A 16,735-nucleotide genomic window follows, 5' to 3' on the forward strand; every position below is an offset into this window, starting at 1 on the left:
AATATCATGAACTATAAACCCCGGCATTTCGGGAAGATCATTGTCTGTCAACTTCAATTTTTCAAGACCTTTGTCTGAATTGATAGGCCAAATTCCAGTTTCTCGGAACCCGTGTCGAATTGTCCGCTCGGTTAATGATCGTGTACGTATATCATGAATACCCGCGAAGAAATTGGCTTTGTGTTTCGTATCACCACCCCAAAAAGCAGTCTCGTTGTTGTATTGTTTATAGTAATGCTTTAAGACCGAGAAAGGTGTATCATCGAGAGGTTGGCAACCATGTGTTGTATGTGGAATAAAGCAGTAAGGAATAATGCGTTTTGTCCAACAAAATTCAATGAAATCATAGGTCAAATGTGAACCATGATTATCCATTAAAAGAAGACGATATTCCCCCTTTTTAATACGCAATGATGTAAATTCATCGAATACCTGGAGCCATGCAAAACTAATGATTTCATCAGTCCAGCCATTTGGGGTTGGACAAATTGTGTAGTTGTCTGGTAAATTGGTGTCGATAAACCAACTTTCCATATGGAATTGTCCCTTCACTCAAAACCATGGCGGCATAACCCAACCCGTAGCTGAGACACATTCAATACCGGTAAGCGATTCGGCTTGACCACCGGTACTATTGTATGAATTGCCCCGGGCTGAAACAACCTTTTGAGCCTTCCCTTCGCCAATTCGAAACCCGGTTTCGTCGAAATTATATAGATTTCTCGGGCTAATATTGTAGCTTTTGAGCGTAATTTGCAGACGATCGTACCAAGTGACAATATAGCCAGGTTCTGCAGCCTGAAACCGTACTTTCTCTATTGGTTTTTGGGTAAGGTGCTCAAAGCGTGGTGGTAGACGAGCGATAAAGTCGTAAGCCCAGTTTTTACCGAGTGTCCGAGAGGGGTTATGACGCCGGATAATTTGTAGCGCAGCACATTGAATTTGAGCAGCAGATGGTGGAGAATAAGCCTGATCTAAGGTATCGATCCATAGAATTAATGCCTTTTCTTGCTCGGTTTCCAATGCTTTGTTGGGTGAGGTACGGTCGTTTCGAGACTTCCGACCTTTAAGCCGTCCTCTTAATATGCCGTAGCTAATACCGAATTCCTCAGCGATGGCCTTGATGCTTGGCTTCGTTTTAGCATAGCAAGCTATTAAGGCATTGGTAATACTATCTTCCAAATCTGGAGACATAATATGAAGAATTGAGGGTGTAGTGAATTTTTAAAAATAGGTGGTTGGGAAAAAATGCAATTAGACCCGGGATGCAATTAGACCCGGGAACCCGGACACCGCGAAGGCGGTGGCCGCAGTTCGACGACCCGGTTATATTTTTATTATTTTCGATTTAATTCTTTAGTTTAATAAATAAATTATAAGCTTTTTTTTTATTATATAAAAGGAATATCTATATATATCTAGATTTTCTATCTATAAATATAATGTAATATCTTATATTATCATATATCTATTATCTTTATATAAAAGATAATAGATATATTTATTTACTAATTAAATATATAAACTTCTAGTTATATTTATATCGAAACCCTTTAAAATTACCTAGTACCTACTTAGTAGAGTAATATCCTTGCTAGTAGGATTATCTACTAGTATTTTAATCTTATTTAGATATTCTTCTATAGTATAAAAATTATCTAATTAAGTATTAAAGAATTGTTTTAATATCAAATATTCAGTAGTAAAACCTTCTAGGTAATAGATTTCTTATAATTTATCCTTGGTATACTTTATATCTATAATATCCGTTATATATAGAAGTAGGCTATTATTATATAGGAGTTAAATAATAGAGAGAGCTCTATTATTCTTACTACTAGTAGTATTTACTTAACGAATTGTACTAATAATCTCTTCTTTTATAAGGACGACTTTTACTCTAATCGACTAGATTAAGTAGTTTTTAGATCCTTTTAGCTTTAAATTTGGATTTCATCGAGAGAGGCTATCATTCTGTATATAATACTGTCGATATATATAGAGAGTTGTAATTTAGTGTTTCGGTAGGGATCAATTTTGAAAAAAAGGAAGAAAGGTTTAAATAAGCCTTTCTTATAAAGAGGAAATTCAAAGAGATAATAATTTAGAAATAACTGAATAAGCCGGGCTTATAACCTCTTAGAGAGTATAGGGAAAAAGATCAGGAAGAATAAGTAATATAAATTAATTAATTTAGAAAGAAAAAGCTATAAAGGATAAAAAACTAAATATACTAGGATTATGACCCTATATTATAGAATTTGAATGTAGTTATATTTTTTATAATTATATTGTAAGATTATAATTAATTTAAATGTAACTATCTTATAATGATTTTATTCTATTTATAATACAATATTAGTTAATGTTATATTTAATTGTATTATTAGATAATTTTATTAGATTTATATTGCAATATTAATATTACATTTAAATATTTAATGAATTATATATTCAAATTAATATAATCTTTATATTATAGTTATATTAATTATATTATAAGTAGTTTGAAAAATAGTATCTAGCTTACCTATCTTATAGTCTATTATTAGACTAAAGGAGTAAGTAGATAGTATACTAAGGAGCTTCCTAATAGGCTAAAAGAGATAATATACTCTAGCATAAAGATTATTATTATCGCTATAAATTATCTTATTATCTTTAAATCTATCGATTCAATCGATTCTAATACCCCGAGAAGTATTATCGTTACTAGATCCGATTCCTATTATATACCTCTCTCTGGATAATCTATCTAGCCTACTCTATATTTACTGTAGGTATAAATAAGAGAGTCGAAACTAAGTTTTATAGAGATTATCTTCTATTACTACTAAAGAACTAGATATAGATAAAAAGCTATAAACTCACTAAATACTTTATAATAGCTCGAAATTAAGACATTAAAGAAAAAAGAGACCTTATAGGTTCTAATCCTAAATAATAAAAGTGTATAAGTCTACAAGTAAAGTAGGTTTTTATATATAAATATAATACCGACAGCGTACTTAAGAAATTTAATGTAAAAATCTATATTAGGAGAGATCTATAATAGATATCTATAAAGGAAAAGAGAGTAGTAATACTAGCTATTAAGATAGCGAAGGCTATCTTTATATTAGTTATAGTATTCGATCTAAATATAATATAGAGAGTGTAACGATCTAGATTGGACTGGACTGTCCTTTCTATCGAGAGCGGTAAAGCCGAATAGTTTCTACTATATACTTCGGCCTTCTATAGAAGTTTATATTGTTTATCTGAGGTAATAGGACCCTATAAAGGTTCCTATCTTAGGGATTCTTTTCCCTTTTTTTCTTCTCCCCCTCTATACTTAATATTCTCGTTTAAATATACTCTTTTACTTGAAAACTAGCTAGTAATATAATATTAAGTGCTATTCTCAATTTCTACTAAAGTAGTACAACTATACGGACTATTATTATGATTAGTTCTAATCCCGCTTTATCCCTACTTCCCGCTCCTTAGTATCGTATAAGCTAAGACTTGACTTGATCCGAATTAAGTCCGACTAATTAGAATAGTTAGGACTAAATAATACCGACGAACCGTAGTAAGCAGCCGATTACTACTTCGCCTAATAATAAAGAAATTCCTAGGTATATAATAAATACTCCCGAACCGAAGACCCCGATTACTAAACCGATAAGACTAGTTAAGACTAAAGAACTTAATAAACCTAATAATAATAATAATAATAACGCTAGAGAAGGATTATCCTCCATATATAACCGACTATAGAAGACCCTAATAAGAAGCGATTCTATAAGCTCGTTCGTTAATATAAGAGATTGAAGGAGAAGAACTAGGAAATTAAGAACAAAGTTATAGTCCTTTAAGTTTATAGAAATAAAACCGATTTTATAATTAAGAACCTTAAAATCGAACGTAATAAGATAATTACTTACTAAGACTTTATCGAGATTATAGAGATCTTATATATTAGCTCCTAAACCGGAACTATATTAGTATACCGATTATAGAGGCTACTATAAACCGAAAGACTACGAAGATACCTAACGTTTTAATATTTAGCGATAGTAAAGAAGTCCGATTTAAAACTTAGGAAACTATAATCTAATAGAAGCTTAAAATAAATATAGACTATTGCCTATTACTAGTTTATAATAAGCTCTATATATAGAGCTATTGTAAAGGAAACGCTTAGCTATATATTATACCTTAAATAAGTTCCGACTTAAGTAACCCCTACGTAGATACTAAAAATATAATTATCTATCTAAAGACTATTTTTATAAATCCGAATTAAGATACCGCAGCCTATACTATATATTATAAACTAATAATAAAGCTAAAGGATAGTTTTACCGATTTCCTTCCTAAGTTTATATAGCTTACTAAAGAAGCTACTATAATTAAAACCGGAAACGTAACTTATATTCGAAACTACTATACTAACTTGAGAGTTAGATTATATAGGTAGTTAATTAGGATACTATAACCTTTAAAGGGTTCTTTTAGTTCTACTGGAGTATAACTATCTTATGATATTAACCTCTAGTAAGAGGTAAAAACTAATTCCTATATATAATCCATTACTACTATTGTTAGTAATATAGGAATAATTATAAAACTAACATATACTCTTTATATAAAATATAAAGGAAGCTCTAATCTTAGTAGTCTCTCGAACTTTAAATAAGATACTTTAATAAGTGAAGATCGATACTTTAATTATAAGGAGTAAGGATATATAACTTAAATAACTATCCGAAAAAGAAACTAGCTAAAGTATTTTACTACCGAGCGGCCACTACCCCCGAGTGGCCATCCCACCCAAATGTATTAATTTCAAATGCATTTATCTCAACCAAAACGCCATTCAATCAAATCAACTAACTAACTGGTCTATCTGGACATGTTTCTCTTCTATGCCCTAGCAATCTGTATGTATATTCTACACCCCCCGGGGGGGGGGGGGGCGTATATGACTAAATAGTCGATTCTCTAGGCATACTAGGGCCGGGGGGAGATGCTTTAATTGCTTCTTGTTGCTGTATAATTAATGTAGAGGCTTCTTAAACTGAAAGGCCTTCTTCGGTAGGTATTTGCCTCTAGGATCTAGTACGCTTTCACTTCTGCTTCTTATTAACGGCGCGTAATTCCTTATTTTCTTTAGCGAGTAGGATAGTATCTTATATAATAAGACGGAAGCCTTTTATAAGCTAGTTTAATATACGATCTAACGGGCTAGGCGGGCTTCGAGACCTTGTATAAAGTAAAGCTTTAATTGATAAAGCGTAATAACGTAGTTATTTCTCTACAAAAGGGGTTTTTAGAGTAAAGTTCCGGTTTAATTTACTACCCCGGCTAGCTAAGGGGGTTAGGGTTTAAAGCCGAATATTAAGCTTTAAAATCGCTCTTTCTAGGTTAAAAGGGACTAAACTAGCTACTCCGAAGCTATTCTTAATCGTCTCTGATTTAAAAGCTTTAATTCCTGTAAAAGGGTATACTTTTATATAATGATTATTATATAAAATATAAGTTAAGTTGATTAATATAATTAATCCCGTTCTATATCTTAATTTTAACTATCCGATTATAGGTATATTTTAATACTATAAAATAACTAATATCTAGAGGGTATAAAGGATAAGATAAATATACTAGTATATAGGTTAGTATTACCTTATTTTACTTATAAATTTCGTTAGATTTAGGCGTTAAATAACTTCTACAGCTATTAAGAATTAAAACCCGGTATACCCCTTTTATTTATAAAGTACTAGGAATAAAGAGCTTCTTAAGCTAATAAAGTCTAATTTTATCGAAGGTCTAGCAGCCTATTAGGACTAACTTCGAAGCGCTAATCCTCTAGAAGGCTATTAAACTATAATTTAATAAAGACTTTATTTTTAAATATTATATATATAGGAAGTACCTATCTAAAAGTATTTATATATTTAACTACTATTATCTATTTATATTTCTAGGCTATAAAACCGGCTTCCGACTATAGTATTTACCTCTTATAATAAATTTTATAGTTATAGTTGATCCTATTATAAAACCGGTCTTATTAAAGTTATAGATATTGTTAGAGTCGATTCTAAATTAAAGGATCGTCTTTTAAACTAAATCGAACTACTCCCTAATAATTTTAGGGTCTTTATATTTTATATATTTATAATTATACTACTATTTCGAGAATTAAGAAGGAAGGAGAGGGGGTCGTTTTACGAATTTCGTAACCTAATTTTAGCCGACCGAAAGAACCGGAGTAGTTCTACGCTTTTAAAGAAGAAGATCCGCTATTTCTCGTACTATAGAGGGCCGGGGGCTGCTCTACGTAGATCTATAGAGAGAATCCATTTTTCAAGAGATTCCTCTTCAATTCCAGTCAATTTAGATGAATTGGCGCGAGAATTCGCGCGTTACTGGTGGCCACGTAGTCGATCTTGAAGTGTTGAACGTGGTATATTAAAACGGCGCGCCAATTCGCGAATTGAAGAGATTTCTTGATTCTTAAAGGCCTGAATAGCTAATAAGATCCTACCCTCTTGTTCCACTAAATTTCTAGAGGATTGAGAGCGAATTGGTGGCATGGTAGGTGGTTGAAGAAGAAGGGGGTAAATTAATGGACGCGTTTCGGGTGGGGTGGCCGGCTCGGTGGTGTGACCGGTTCGGTGGTGAAATACGTTAGTATAATCTTAAAGTTATTATATCGGTTAATAAGGTAAGGTATTCTCTTTAAATAGTTAATAAAATACGAAAAAGCTTTTATATATTTAAAATAAAATCTAGTTAATATACTTGTTCTCCGCTACTATAATCTAACTCGATAGATTAGAGTTAAGATAGATATATTAGATAGAGTCCTCGTAGTACTTACCTAGTACTATAAATAAAAAGAAGATTTCTAGTATCTAGTAGCGTTCTACTCGAAGATAATATAGTAGGCCGAATTAAATTACGAAGTCCGAGATAAAGAATTCCTAGTAATTATCTATATATTATAAGAATAGCGACTTAAGCTCGAAGGATTATTATAAAAGGATTATTTTAAGATCCTTACTGACTACTAGTCGTTAGGATACTTTATAATAACTCGATAGATAAACTAGCGGTAAATAAGATAGAGTAAGTTCTTATTATAGTTCTACTCTATAATTAAATATTAGCTTAATAAAAGGAAAGTTATTACTAACGCTCTATTAAGAAAAGATACTTTTTATATAGATAAGAGTCGAAATATTATAATATTACTAAAGGCTTATCTAAACGGAGTACTACTAGCTTACCTAGCTCTAGTTTAATCTAAAGAACTAGAGATTATTAAAGTTATTAAGAGAGTTTAAAAATCTAATCGTTAAAGTTTAGAATTAGATAAATTCCGTTAGATAGTATAAGTAGGAAATAGTTCCTAATAAATAATATAGGATAGATTACTCTTTTATAAAGAACGATTTAAAGTACCGGATAATAGAGATCTCCGAGCTCGGTTACTCGACGAAATATATTAATAGCCTTTAATAGCCTATCCTAGAGTCGAAAAAATAAAGAAGCTAGTTATAATAAGATACTATTAGTATAGATAGGTTACCGATATAAAGCGATATATTAATAATTACTTAATCTATAAGCGCATAAAGATATAGAGAGATTATATACCTAGATTACTATAACCTCTATTAATTCTAAAGCGATCTTAGTAATATCTCTCTATAGATTTCCGCCCGTTCCTAAAGGATTATTATAGATATAATATAGTTTTTTATAGTTATTAATCGTTTAAATAAGAGACTAATCTCTATTTTATACTAGAAGGAGATAAAGACTAAGTAGATAGTTTAATTATTTATTAATTATATTATCTAAATCTTAGGAATCTTAGAGATAATTATATTAGATCACGGAGGATAGTTTATCTTAGAATTCTAGACTAAGTTCTATAAGATCCTTAGAATTAAGAGAAAACTACTAATAATATATTATCCCTAAATAGATATATAGAGTAAGATTATAAATTAATATATAGCTTAAAGATTATACCTATATATAAAATAGAATTAAGATAACTAGTCTAAATTCCTATTAATAGTTAACTTTATAGTATTAATTATTCTCCAAGATATAATAAAGAAATCTCTATTCTTTATAGAGCGAGGTTATAAACCTATAATAACCTTTAATTAAAAGGATTAAAGAATATTAATACCGAACGAATAGGAAGTAATCCGGATACTCTTAAATCTATAAGAGATCTAGACTTAAATAAAAGAGTAGATTATAAAGTTATAGTAATTATAGATTTAATAGGCAAATAAATATCGGAGGGGAGAGGATTTCGGGGTCGGCGACTCCGTATTTATTATAATAAAGGACTAGCTTTAAAATCGACCTAATAAAAAGCTTTTTTATCTAGCTAGTAGACTATATAAGATTATTAAGAAAGTAGGTAACTCTTATAAGATAGATCTACCTAAAGCGATTCAAGTATACCCTATCTAAGTAAGTTATATACAGAAGGTAGCGACGATAAAACCTCTAGAAGGATAGTATATAGACCCTCCTTAGCTAATATAGGTCGGGGAGACGGACGAATAGGAAGTCGAAAAGATCCTAGACGCTAGGACGTATTACCGGAAGCTATAATATAGAGTATAGTAGTTAGGATATAACCTCGATTTATAATAGTATCCTACCGGTAATATAAAGTATATACTAAGGAAAGTATAAGAATTCTATATATAGTACCCTACGAAACCCGGCCCCCCTATATATTTATAACAATAGCTCGATACTAACGAAGAGGACCGAGTTCTTAAAGACTATATTAACGATAATAAGCTAGTATTTAGAGACTAAATATAAATTTTAGTCGGAGAGTATATTACGATCTAGAAGAGGTACGAGGGAGTATTCTACTGTTAGATTCCGACTTCGATAGATATTTATATAGTTTGTTTATTATTTGTCTAGGACCCTATAAAGGTCCTATTAGACTTATCTCCTCTCTTCCTCTTTTCTTCCTTTCTCTATACTTAGTATTTTCGTTAAATATACTCTGTTACTCTAAAGAATTAGCTAGTAATAACTTCTACTTTAAGTATCGGAAAGCTTCTTTATATATAACTAACTATTCGAAAGAAACGTTTTATCTTATTAGTCGATATAATAATTTCAAGATTATACTATATCTTTAGATAAATTATTAATAAAAGTTATAAAAGCTAAGAAATAACTAATATATTTTATATACGAGCTAGATATATAAGCGAGCTGGATACCCTGAAATATATAGTAAAAGCTATAAACTATAATTTAATAATTTAATAACAGTTATTTATATAATATCTAACCACTTATTAGAGTTTAGATAAACTTAATAAATTAGTGACTAAGATATATATATTTCTAGAATTTAGGTATATTTTTTAATACTATAATAATATAAGTTCTCAATTTATCTAAAATTGATAAATAATACTAAAAATACTTATTAATTACTATCGATAAGTAATAAAATTAAATAAAGATATTAACCGGCCCCTGTAATTTTTTTTCAAAAATTACGGACCCTCGCAAGCGAGGGTCCGCCACCCATATGCAACATACCACCCAAATGCAACTTTTTTTCATACATTTAACCTCAACCTCTATTTTCTACAACATAATACAGTAAATTAATTAATTAAAAATAGGGAATAAATCAATTAACTAATTTACTACTAGTATACAAAATTATAGAGCTTTTCCACTTTTTTTGGCTCTGCCATACTTCCTGATTTCGATCAACACCTTCCACTTCCGCTTCGTTTTCTCTTGATCCGCCTTTTCCGTCAATTTATACTCCTTTCTCTTCATTGCTTTCACTTGGTTTGAATTGATGATGCCGGTGATCTGTAAATAACGACGAGATGCATCATATCTAGCGTGGCGAGCCCCCATAATAGCTTGTGTTTGGTCGAATTCCCGCTGTAGCTGGAGGGCTAAGGTAGCCTGTGCTTCAGCACCCTTTACAAGCTTCGCTAACCCTTCTTTAAAGCGCTGAGTTGTAGGATTGTATTGATTAAGCCGTAGGCTAATCCTTCTCACTTTTTCAGCAGTTTTTGGAGTGCTAAACTCAGTGTTTTGTGAGGTAGTTGACGGTGTATTTGACCGAGATCGATTGTCATAATATGGATTATATGACTCCAATTCATCGGTAATAAGCTTAGAATTAATAGGCCAAAGGCCTGTTAATTTAAATCCAAGCTTAATTGTATGCGGTTTGAAGGTTTTTCGCCGGATTTCCCCAATTGAATATAGGAATTCATCCTTTGAAAATCGGCGGCATCCAGTCATTGTAGCCGCTTCAACAGCCTCACTATGCCAGTGTTTATAAACGCTAAACACGCCGACATCGAGAGGCTGTAATATATGGCTTGTATGCGATAGTAAGAACAATAAGATGATATTATTCTTCTCACAAAATTGGATAAATTCACGAGTTAAATGAGATCCAAAACGATCGCATAAAACAAGGCGCTTTCCACCAACTGTACGGCCAATTGTCCATTTATGAAAGAGCTGAATCCATTGATATGCCAATTGATCATTAATATAGCCGGTGTCGGTAACGGCTATATGTTCCTCCTCTTTAATATGATCGAACCAGCGTAGTAAAGCTTGCTTTGCACTTAAAATAATAAGTGGAGGGCAGGCAAAACCATCGGCTGAAACAGCCTCTAAAACCGTAATAGATTCACGATTTGTAACAGATCCATTGAATAGCTTCTTTTTTGGATGCCTAGTAATAATGAATTGATCCCGGCCGACACCAATTTGAAAGCCAGTTTCATCAAAATTATAGATATCTTGATAGCATATCCCGTGCTCAGTGACTATACGTTCATAGTCTTCAAACCACCTTTGAACTACCGATTTGTCAAGAGCGGCGCTTCTTTCAACATCAAGAGCTCGCCGCCGTCGTACATAGTAGTCGGGTTACGTTTAAGAAAACGTTGTAGCCAGTGGTCGCCAATTTGTGGTGGTGGTTCCGTATTATGATGATGGTCCTCTTCAAGAATTGAATTAGCTGCAATAGCTATTTGGCGGCGATTTATTGATGCTCCGACCGCGTCAAAGTAATCAATATATTCACATAATGCCTTTTCCTGTGCAGAACTAAGCTTCCTGCCATTGGGTTGTCGTTGAAAAAGCGATTTTCCACCCTTCCATCGCCGGCGTAGTCGATGCACAGGGACCGCGAATTCTCGCGCAGTTTTCGCGATATTGGGTTTAGATTGCTCAGAGAGAGAGTCCATTGCTAGCTGAATCTGCTGCTCTATTTCTTCATTGGATTGAGGCATGATTGGTGGGGTGGTAGGTAATCAAAGTAAAAATGTAGGATTTAAAAAAAAGTTGCATTTGGGTGGTATGTTGCATATGGGTGGCGGACCCTCGCTTGCGAGTGTCCATAATTTTTGAAAAAAAAATTACAGGGGCCGGTTAGTTGTTAAAATATTATATTATAATTTATCGCTTTTACTATATAGTCTAGGGTATCTAGCTCGTATATAAAATATATTATACTCCTTTTACTATAGTTAGTACTAACTATAATTAGACTACTTATATCTTCGCTAGATCGATAATAATACTATCTATACTTATAATAAAATCTAAGAACTTAATCTTCTTAACTAAAAACTCGGATTTCTATAATATAACTTATAGTCCTACCGCTTATAGATAGTAGAGTACTTCCTTAACCTATTATTTATAATCTTTAATATTCTTACTATAGATTAAGATATTATCTATAAAGGCGATCATATATTTATTTAGATGCTCTCGGAGTATATCGTTTATAAATCTCTAGAATTTTACTAGACTATTTATTAATCTAAATAGTATTACTTTATACTTAAAAGATCTATATCTTATATAAAATATAATAAGATCCTCTACTTTAGGCGTTAACCGGATCCGATAGAATCCTTACTAGATATTAAGCTTTATATAGATCTTTACCTTATTTATCTATTAAATTACTTTATTAGAGATAGGAGGTAATAGTCTTTCTTTATAATTATATTTAATCTTCTAAAGTTAATATGGAAATATAGTCCTCTACTTAGTTTCTTTACAATAGGATTAGTAATATATATAGAGAGGAACTTAGAATAATAAATCCTTATTCTAAGTTCTTAAGAATATATTTCTTTACTACTTTTAACTCCTTTAATAATAGCTTATAGAGAGGATAATATTTAGACTATACTTCTACTTTAAACATAATATTATAATTAACTTTAGATCTAACGTATTTCACCCCATTGCTGGACACACCCCATAGCTGGACACCCACCCAAAACGCGTCAATTAATTTAACCCCTTTCTTCTTCTTCCACCACCCACCATGCCACCAATACGCCCCCGGAGCTCTAAAAATTCAATAGAGCAAGAGGGTAGGATCTTACTAGCTATCCAGGCTTTTAAGAATCGAGAAATCTCTTCAATTCGTGAAACCGCCCGCCGATTTAATATACCGAATTCAACTCTCGCTACACGCCTCTATGGTATACAAAACCACGCGATTTCTCGCGTTAGCCTACAGAAATTGACCCAGATTGAAGAGGAATCTCTTAAAAAATGGATTCTCTCTATGGATCTACGTGGAGCAGCCCCCCGGCCCTCTATAGTACGAGAAATGGCAGACCTCCTTCTTCAAAAGCGTGGAACCACCCCGCTTCTTTCAGTCGGCCAAAAATTGGGTTACAAAATTCGTTAAACGACGTCCTCTTCTCTCCTCCCGATTCTCGAAACGGTATAACTACGAGCGAGCGAAATGTGAAGACTCGAAAATCATTAGGGAGTGGTTTGATCTAGTTCAAAAGACAATCCTTCAATTTGGAATCGACCCTAACGATGTCTATAACTTTGATGAGACCGGTTTCGCGATGGGGTTAACGGTAACTACGAAGGTTATAACGAGGAGTGAATACTACGGTCGGCGAGCACTTTTATAACAGAAATAGAGAGTAGGTAACTACAATTGATTATATAAATGCTTCTAGTTAGGCCCTTCCTCCGTATGTGATTTTTCAAGCTAAAGTCTTTATTAAATTATAGTTTAAAGGCCCCCCGGAGGATTAGCGCTTCGAAGTTAGTCTTAACGGCTAGATCTCTAATAAAATTAGGTTTTATTAGCTCGAGAGGCTCTTTATTCCTAGTACTTTATATATAAAGGGGGTATACTAGCTTTTAATTCTTAATTGCTACGGAAGTTATTTAATATCTTAATTTAACGAAATTTGTAAAATAAGATAATACTAATTTATATATTAGCTTATTTATCCTATCTTTTATAATCTCTAGATATCGGCTGTTTTACGGTATTAAAACGTGCCTACGGTCGGATAGTTAAAATTAAGATACGGAACGGGATTAACTATATTAACAAACTTAACTTCCTCGAAGAGTCGAAGTATACCCCTTCGTACGAATTGAAGCCTTTAAATCGGAGACTATTAAAAATAGCTTCGGAGCAGCTGGTCTAGTCCCTTTTAACCCGGAAAGAGTGATTTCAAAGCTTAATATTCGGCTTCATACTCCAACCCCCCCCCCTAGTCGGGGGAGCGAATCAAGTCGGAATTTTACACCAAAAACACCAGCTATAGAGAAAGATCTACGTCGACAGGCTTCGTCAATTAAAGCTCTACTTCGTATAAGATCTCGAAGTCCACCTAGCCCGTCAGATCGTACATTAAACCAGCTTATAAAAGGCTTCCAACTCCAGATACAAAGTCATATTCTACAAGCGCAAGAAATCAAGGAATTACGCGCCGCCAACGAGAAGCAGAAGCAAAAGCGTACTAGATCTCGGAGGCATATACCTACCGAAGAAGGCCTTTCAGTTCAAGAAGCCTCTGCATTAATTATGCAGCAACAGGAGGAGGTGCCCCCGGCCCCGGCATACATAGAGAATTGTTGGATGCCTGAGGCATCACCATGTGATAGAACATGCAGATAGCTTCTCTCTCCTCTCCCTCTCTCTCCTCGGGATGCGCCAGATCAAGATAATACATGCAGTGCTTTCTCCATTCAATCTCCATTAAGAATCGACTATTCAGCCACGTACGCGCCCCCCTCGGGGGTGTGGAATATGCATATTGCCAGGGCATAGAAGAGAAACATGTCCAGATAGACCAGTTAGTTAGTTGATTTAATTTAATGGCGTTTTGGTTGAGAAAAATCGATTTGAATTTAGTAGGTTGGGCTAGCTGATCCACTGGCTTGCGTGATCCATTCGCTTACCGAATACGTTATATCCTACCCTTCTTTATAACTAGTACCTTCCTCTATATTACTAATTAGATTAATATTAACTATATTAGATATAATCCCCTTCTCTTCCTTAGCTTCTTTAATCTTGTCCCGTATAAAGAACTCCTATAATAATACCGAGTCCTATTCTTCTTTATCGAACTTCGATATATATAGATATATTATTAATTCCTAGATTGTAGATATATATAGCCTACTACGGCCGCCGTAGTACGGCGGTAGTAATAGATATCCCGAGCGGTATTAAATAATCGTTTAATACTAGTACTAGTAGTAGGGATTAAGAGAATATTCTAAGCGAGAGCTAAAAGAGTAGGGAAGCGAGGTATATTAGTCCTTTAGAACTCTAATGGGGCTATATTAATAGTAGCTAGATTAGTTAGTTTAATAGAATAAAGGGTAAAAGCAGAGGTAAGGATATACTACTATCTAAGTACTATATAATCTTATTACCCGAAACTGTAAGATATAGATAGTTAGGTTTTAATATAGAGATAAAATAGGACTATAATCCTATTAATAAAGGCGTTTCGGAAGAATTTAGCTAGAGATTTAGGCGCTCTTTATATAGAGATAGGTGATCTTCTAGACTTTATCGGTATATTACTCGCTAATTATTATCCTAATCGTTAGTTTAAAAGAATTAGAACTTATAGATAGGATTAAGTATTATACTAATTGTATATAGATATCCCTAAATATTATTAGTCTTAGAGTAGTACTAACTAAGCTTCTTCCGGGATACTTATAAGGCCTATAATATCTATCGCTTCCAGCTAGTTCGTTTCCTAGTAAGCTGGGAGATTGATTTCTTAAGGTATTCAAATAGCTTGTTATAAATTAGGAAGATATGGTATGTTATAGCGTCACGTGTCTTCGAGAGTTTAACTGTAAAATCGAAGAACGGCTGGGTGAGAAAGAGAAGGTAATCAACCTAACGCCATTCTTTATTACTAAGCGCTATATCAGCTCGCTCATACTTATCACAGAAAGGCTGGAAGATTGGCTGTAGGCGCTTTATACGTCGAAGCATTAGGAATGTTAAGTTCCAACGCGTTTTTATATCCTATAAAGGCATAATCTTAATAGTATCGCTTTATAGGTTGTAGAATGTCTCTCGGCGTTAAGGGCTTACGTTTATATAAATAGTAAGATTTCGAATCTAATAGTAATAATAGTTAGTAATATATATTAAGAGAATTAAGGAATATATATTACCTTCGAAAGTGTATAAGTAATATTAATCTTCCACGAATTAGTATATGTAGATAGTAATCTCTGCTTATCCTATCGCGTATCTGTTAATTTATTAAACAGGCAAGCCTTAATATAACTAAGCAGCTTATTTAGACTAAGCTGAATCATATATATAAGGTATAGAACCCGAATAAGAGTAACGTCTTTAGATATAGACTCTTTTAAGGTATTAACTATTGTTTAGTTGTTTAATATATTATCTGTTATAACTATAAAGACTCGGTCCTTAATCTTATACTATTTTAAGATATTAAGGAGGACGATACTTAGATTTATACTAGTATACGATCTATAAAGTGGTTTAAACCTAAGAAGAACCTTACGGTATCTCTAGTCTATATTAATAAAGTAGCCGGTAATAGCTATAAAGGCCTATATATAAAGGGTGAGGTCTAGTAATTAAGGGTAATAGATATCCTTATACCTTAAGGAAGTGTTCGTAAGATCCCTTCTTATTAGTCTTATATAGAGGCCTTAAGCCGGCGCTATAATATCTTTACTAAGGGGATAGATAGTGTAAGAGGGGCGGATTAGGCTTACTAAATCAATTTATAAAATACGGGATATTTAACTAGCTAAAAGGGAAGCTATATATCCGTAATAAAGGTAAGAAGGCCCTACTCCTAGCGTTCCTAAGAGAATTCTTCGACGTCCGGTATATTCTACTTATAGTAATTAGAGCCTAAGTAATTATAATTATATAGAATATCTAGATATATACCTTTTATAAAAACCGAGTAATATCCGATTTCTAACCCTATAAGGCCTTAATATAAACTATAGTTTTAAGATATATTTTTATAATCGAGGTTCCTTAACGCGATTTTCTTCTATCCTTAGTCTCTTAGATAAAGTTTAGATACTTAAGAATCTAACTATAGCGCTTATATATAAATTTTAGTGCTCTATCCGAGATATTTACTACTTATTAGAAATTATTCTAAGTAGTAGATTAATATATTACGTCCTAGGGTATATTATACTTTTTCCTAAAGCTAGTTTTAAGCTATTAGCTTACCTATTCGTTATAAACTATCCTGTTATAAAGAAGATAGTTTTTTACGCGATTAGAGCTAATACGGGTTAAGTACGATAGAATTAAGAAAGGAATAGCCGGTCGGAGAAAATCCTCGGTTAGTAGAGTCTCCTAGCTCTCTAAGAA

The 16,735-nt window shown here is 32.8% G+C and overlaps 1 protein-coding gene across 1 annotated transcript; it reads right to left on the reverse strand.

Moving 5' to 3' along the window:
• Window positions 1-9,726: 9,726 nt before the first annotated feature.
• Window positions 9,727-11,336, reverse strand: N7455_011688 (DNA-binding domain-containing protein; the record flags this gene model as incomplete). Its single annotated transcript, XM_040962686.2, is given in 3 exon segments — window positions 9,727-10,302; window positions 10,606-10,894; window positions 10,906-11,336. 3 exon segments carry the CDS (start codon window positions 11,334-11,336, stop codon window positions 9,727-9,729), a joined length of 1,296 nt encoding a protein of 431 aa, XP_040806871.2.
• Between the last annotated feature and the right edge of the window lie 5,399 nt (window positions 11,337-16,735).

This window comes from Penicillium solitum, assembly GCF_028829755.1.
Source record: "Penicillium solitum strain IBT 25940 chromosome Unknown utg000009l_segment0_segment0, whole genome shotgun sequence".
NCBI lineage: Eukaryota > Fungi > Ascomycota > Eurotiomycetes > Eurotiales > Aspergillaceae > Penicillium > Penicillium solitum.